The sequence below is a fragment of the Orycteropus afer genome, unplaced genomic scaffold, assembly GCF_000298275.1.
Source record: "Orycteropus afer afer isolate SDZICR_OR568_19922 unplaced genomic scaffold, OryAfe1.0 scaffold00076, whole genome shotgun sequence".
NCBI lineage: Eukaryota > Metazoa > Chordata > Mammalia > Tubulidentata > Orycteropodidae > Orycteropus > Orycteropus afer.
Window position 1 is genome coordinate 5063673 of NW_006921663.1, and position 6643 is coordinate 5070315.

General features: G+C 37.5%; 1 protein-coding gene across 1 annotated transcript in view; it reads left to right on the forward strand.

Annotated features, from left to right (window-relative positions):
• SLC7A11 (solute carrier family 7 member 11) overlaps positions 1-6643 on the forward strand; it is a 116422-nt gene that overhangs the window by 22644 nt on the left and 87135 nt on the right. The window contains exon 5 of the mRNA XM_007941217.2: positions 932-1031. Within this exon, the coding sequence (XP_007939408.1) occupies positions 932-1031 (100 nt within the window). The remainder of the gene's footprint in view (positions 1-931; positions 1032-6643) is intronic.

The window sequence follows — 6643 nt, forward strand, 5'->3', positions numbered from 1 at the left end:
TAATCAGAAGGCTGGTGGTTCAAAACCACCAGCCACTCCTTGGAAGGAAGATTGGGCAATCTACTTCCATAGTGATACTGCCTTGGAAAAACCCGAGGAGGGATGGCTAAGAGTTGGAATTGACTCGAAGACAGTGAGTAATTCTATTATATTTCTAAAGAAGTCCTAGTAGCACAGTGGTTAACTTCTTGGCTTCTAACCAAAAGGTCAGCAGTTTGAATCCATGTGGTAGAAACATGTGGCTGTCTGCTTACATGAAGATTACAGCCTTGGAAACCCTACTGGACAGTTCTACTCTGTCCTATAGGAGCTCTGGTGGAGTAGTCCTCAGGCATTTGATTGCTAACTAGAAGGCTGGCAATTCAAACCCACCAGCCACTCTTCAGAAGGAAGATTGGGTAATCTGTAGAGATACCACCTCAGAAACTCGAGGACAGGTTGGTGTGAGTCAGAACTGACTCGATGGCATTGAACTCTGTCCTATAGTGTTGTTATGAGTCAAAACGATTAGATAGCAATGGGTTTGTTTTTTCTTGGGGTGGGGTAATGGAGTGGGTTGGGGGGGTTCACACTTCTAAATATTGAATTAGTCATCTTTCATGGTCAATTTCAGCCAAGAGTTTAGACATGTTCCAATAAAGAATTGTGTTTTAAATGTTATGTTCTCTTTCTTATGAATTCATTAAAAGAGAAATGTAGAGTAGAGTTAGTGATATTCATTGTACTTTTAGGATTCCTCTTAAATGGGTATATAGTAACAGATGAAGTTGACACTGAGCAAAAACTAAGAAATCTAGTCACTGGAAACAGTATGGTTACCAATAGTTCATCCCTACCTCCCATATAGTTAAAGAGTAAAATGTTTAAATTTAAAGAATGCATAATAACTAATTCATTAACAGGTTCTAAAATCTTTCTATTCTCATTGCAGGGCAGACTCAACACTTTAAAGATGCATTTTCAGGAAGAGATGCAAGTATTATGGGATTGCCACTGGCTTTTTATTATGGAATGTATGCATATGCTGGCTGGTAAGTTGATGTCTATAGGTCTGGTGAACTATAATGGTTTATTCGTTCCTTTATCTGCTTTAAATGCCAAACAAGGTTCTAGGCAAATATGAGTAGCCACAATCCAGTGTGATATTTTGTACTTGAAATGAGAAACGTCATCGTCCCTCCATCAGACCAATAAGTTCTGTGCAGCAGAATTAACAAATATATAACTGTCAATATATATATTTGTTAATTCTGCTGCACAGAACTTATTGGTCTGATGGAGGGACGATGACGTTTCTCATTTCAAGTACAAAATATCACACTGGATTGTGGCTACTCATATTTGCCTAGAACCTTGTTTGGCATTTAAAGCAGATAAAGGAACGAATAAACCATTATAGTTCACCAGACCTATAGACATCAACTTACCAGCCAGCATATGCATACATTCCATAATAAAAAGCCAGTGGCAATCCCATAATACTTGCATCTCTTCCTGAAAATGCATCTTTAAAGTGTTGAGTCTGCCCTGCAATGAGAATAGAAAGATTTTAGAACCTGTTAATGAATTAGTTATTATGCATTCTTTAAATTTAAACATTTTACTCTTTAACTATATGGGAGGTAGGGATGAACTATTGGTAACCATACTGTTTCCAGTGACTAGATTTCTTAGTTTTTGCTCAGTGTCAACTTCATCTGTTACTATATACCCATTTAAGAGGAATCCTAAAAGTACAATGAATATCACTAACTCTACTCTACATTTCTCTTTTAATGAATTCATAAGAAAGAGAACATAACATTTAAAACACAATTCTTTATTGGAACATGTCTAAACTCTTGGCTGAAATTGACCATGAAAGATGACTAATTCAATATTTAGAAGTGTGAACCCCCCCAACCCACTCCATTACCCCACCCCAAGAAAAAACAAACCCATTGCTATCTAATCGTTTTGACTCATAACAACACTATAGGACAGAGTTCAATGCCATCGAGTCAGTTCTGACTCACACCAACCTGTCCTCGAGTTTCTGAGGTGGTATCTCTACAGATTACCCAATCTTCCTTCTGAAGAGTGGCTGGTGGGTTTGAATTGCCAGCCTTCTAGTTAGCAATCAAATGCCTGAGGACTACTCCACCAGAGCTCCTATAGGACAGAGTAGAACTGTCCAGTAGGGTTTCCAAGGCTGTAATCTTCATGTAAGCAGACAGCCACATGTTTCTACCACATGGATTCAAACTGCTGACCTTTTGGTTAGAAGCCAAGAAGTTAACCACTGTGCTACTAGGACTTCTTTAGAAATATAATAGAATTACTCACTGTCTTCGAGTCAATTCCAACTCTTAGCCATCCCTCCTCGGGTTTTTCCAAGGCAGTATCACTATGGAAGTAGATTGCCCAATCTTCCTTCCAAGGAGTGGCTGGTGGTTTTGAACCACCAGCCTTCTGATTAGCAGTCAAATGCCTTAGGCACTATGCAACCAGAGCGCCTTAAAAGCGAAGGTAATGTAATCATTGGGAAGAAATTCAAAGAAATATCCAAGAGCCTACCCCCCAAGAAAGCCCAGAATTACCTTCTCACATCATTGAATTTTCTTTCTATTTTTTGTTTATATCCTGTAGTTCATTAGAAACCTATCTTCTAGAATAAGCATTGGCAAAATATATGTGGATCATAGCTGCCACCCTCCTGTTACTGGAGCAGAGCCACGCTCATTTGTTTGCATATTATCTGTAATGACTCATTGTAACAGCAAAGTTGAGTAGTTGTCACACAGAGCATATGATCAAATGGCCAATAAACTGCAAATGTCTTGCCTTTTACAGTAAAAGTTTGCTGACTCTTTTCTAAAGACGAGTGTTCATTCCTTCCAAATACATTGAAAAAAATTATACTGAATTCTAAAACAAATTGTAACAAATTTTTCATCAATAATGTGAGTTAAACATTTATGCATCATATTTTTCTATCTTGTGTGAATCATAATTGATCTTTTTCTTAAATACCCTCTGAATATTTTTTAAATAAAAACTCAGATTTACTTCAGTCAGTCAATAAAAAGAAATAGTAAATGAAATTATCCAAATGGAAAATGTGGCTTTGTTTCAAGATTTGTTGTTATTAGATGCCACTGAGACAGCTCTCACTCACAGAGACCCGATGTACAACAGAATGAAACACTGCCCAGTCCTGTGCCATCCTCACAATCCTTGCTGTGCTTGAGCACACTGTTGCAGCCACCATGTCAAGCCATCTCATTGAAGATCTTCCACATTTTTGGTGACCCTCCACTTCATCAAGCATGATATCCTTCTCCAGGGACTGGTCCCTTATGACAACATGACCAAAGTTATGTGAGACGAGTTAGTCTTCACATAACTAAACACAGAGGGACTGAAGGTGGGTGATATATATTTAAGAATCTCTCTCTTCAAACTCAAAAGTCAGTGGCTGCCCACATTGCCCAGACATAATATACATATTGATATAAAATGTATTGGGATCAAAAATAGAGAACAGTATACCAAATGATTTTTGCCCGAAAATACTCAATTCCAAGTAAAGCTCATTTTTAAAATTGAGAAACGTTTCTGTTTTCCTAAAAGTATCTCCATAACCACACTAAAGGGCAATATAAATACTTTAACTTAAGGGGAAAAAAAAGTCTGTTGATATTCTTTTTTTGTTGATTTGTGGTTTCTTTGGTCTAAAGGGGCAATATCCTTTAGGCTGCAGCATGAAATAATAAGAGAAATCAAAATTATGTACAGGCCAAATCTCAAGCACAGATCTTGCAAAATTGCAGTGAAAAGTCTCAATGAGAGTGTTACAAAAGAGAAGTGTTTCTGAATGTCATGGATTTTTTTTGGCTAAGTAACAGAGGACTCAAAATGATGAAAGTCATGATATTCACAGGAAGCTTAGCACATTTTCGTGAGTAAATACAAAACATACAGGCATTTTCAGGATCTGGTTAGAGGAGAAATAAATGTATAATTTATATTTGCAAAGTTTTTCTATTTTGGAGGTTTCAGATTAATGTAAGAAATGTGTGCTCAAGTTGGAGATAAAGGAAATCACGTTATCATTATTATTATTATCGATAGAGAAAATAGACCTGCTAAGAATACTCTTGAAAATATTAAAATTTACTTTATATTTGGTCAGTTGTATGGAGAAGACCTGGTCAAACCAAGCATTTATACCATAAGTATTAATTAAAGTATTATTCTGTAGAAAGTGCTAAAAGCAGTCTCTTGTGGCACAGTGCCTAAGGTATTTGGCTGCTAACCAGAAGGTTGATGGTTCAAACCAAGTAGGTGCTCCACAGAAGAACGATGGGGCAATCCACTTCCATAAAGATTTTTGGAAGGAAGACTGGGCAATCAATCTACTTCCATAGAGATACCACCTTGGAAACCCAAGGAGGGGTCGCTATGAGTCAGAACCGACTCGTTGGCAGTGAATTTGTTTTTGTTTTTCGGTACTTTGGTCTTATTAGCAGAAGAGACAAGTCCCTGAAGAGGGATATCATGCTCAGTAAATCAGAGGGTCAGCAAAAAAGAGGAAGACCCTCAATAAGATGGATTGACACAGTGGTTGCAACAATGGTCTCAAACATAGCAATGATTATGACAATGGTGCAAGACCAAGCAGTATTTTGTTCTGTTGTACATAGGGTTGCTGTAATTCAGAACCAACTCAAAAGCATCTAACAATAACATCATAACCTCTGCTCTCAAAACTCCCAATATAATAACATTTGCTCTGGTAGCAGAGTGCCTAAGGCACTTGACTGCTAACCAGAAGGCTGGCAGTTCAAACCTACCAGCCACTCCTTGGAAGGAAGGTTGGGAAATCTACTTCCACAGTGATACCACCTTGGAAACTCAAGAAGGGGTTGCTATGAGTCGGGGCTGACTTGACGGCCCATAACAACAACAACTTCTCCAACTCAAGGAGCTCTGGTGGCATAGTGCCTAAGGTATTTGACTGCTAACCAGAAGGTTGGCGCTTCAAACCCACCAGCCACTCCTCAGAAGGAAAAGTGGGCAATCTGCTTCCGTAGAGATACCCCCTCAGAAACCAAGGAAGGGTCGCTATGAGTCAGAACCACTCGACCGCAGAGAGTTTGATTTTTCTTTGGTTTATCTCCAACCCAAGGAGCTCTGGTGGTGCAGTGGTTAAAGCATTCAGCTGCTAACCAAAAGGTTGGCAGTTCAAAGGCACCAGCCACTCCATGGGAAAAAAAAAAATGAGCAGTCTGCCTCTGTAAAGATTTCCAGTCTTGGAAACCCTATGGTACAGTTCTACCCCATCCTATAAGGTCTCTATAAGAAAGAACTGACTTGATGGCAGTGGGTTTTTGGGTTAGTTATGCCCAACTCACACATACCTATATACATGGGAAAAATTTACAATAGTCTATAACCCTGTCTATAACCCTGCCTTACATTACAGCAAAAATAAAATAATAAAAGAAGAAATTCTTAGGTTTAAGGACAATTACATCATTCTTTACAGCCTAAATTAGGGCAAAAATAAGGCCAATGACAGAGATTTTCTGCACTTTCTAAAAACTGAAGAAATTCCTTACAGAAGACTAAAGAGTTAGGCAAGAAAAAGAATATACTAACTAAACAGATTATTTTGCCTATATTTCTAATGGATCAGATATAAGTAAGCCAGCTCAGTGGAGGCCAAGGTGAATTAGAAGAGCAAGCTCTTGTCTTCTCACTGTAAACGACAGCATTAAAAATGTTTCCTGTGTTTATTCTGAGTTGGCTGGTTGCTGAATTTGATGCACACATTTAGCTAGCAGGGCTCTAAGATCTCCCATTAGGCTTATTAAATGGACAACAGCAGCTCCCTTTCCCCAGCTACAGAGTGACAGATCTTTCAGGGTTTGTTATTGTTTAATCCCTCGACCAACAGCAATGATTTTGCTGAACTTTGGCATTTCCTTTTGCCTTGAGTAATTCTCCTGCAACTTCATTAAATTTCTCTATAAATTCCCTTTCTTGGAACAGACAATATCAATGTAAACATTAAATACTTAGCATACCGAAGTTGTATGTCACTCCTTTCTCATTTCATCTCATCTTCCTATTTATATCCTACTACAGTATATGTTGCCAATTAAATAACTCACCTGACCTTTTCCTCTTCCAACAGTTTCCACTGGATTGTATGTTCCTTCTCCTCTAAAACAACTAACACTCTAAATGACATCATGGCATCATTCCCTCAACCATCTCATCTTTTATTATTAAATACTAAATAAGGCAAATAAAGCCAGGAGATAGTGTTATATTTTGGTAGAAATGCATATTTCACATTAAAAATAGCATAGTACAATTGTAAGCTTTTACAACTATTTTTATTGACAAATAATATGTCATGTTTTAAGAGAGATTTTTCCATATCTGACCCCTCTTCTATCAGAATACTTAAGGCACAAGGAATAATCACCAGAAATTAAGGATTCTTTCATTATGTTTCATTATTTCTTTCCTGATCATCTTTCATTACTTTCCAGTTATCTTTTATTTTTTAATTCATCACTAGCCATAAATTATTTTAAGTGAAAATAAGAGTGCATATTCATCTATAGTTAAAACTAACTGTCAATATTTT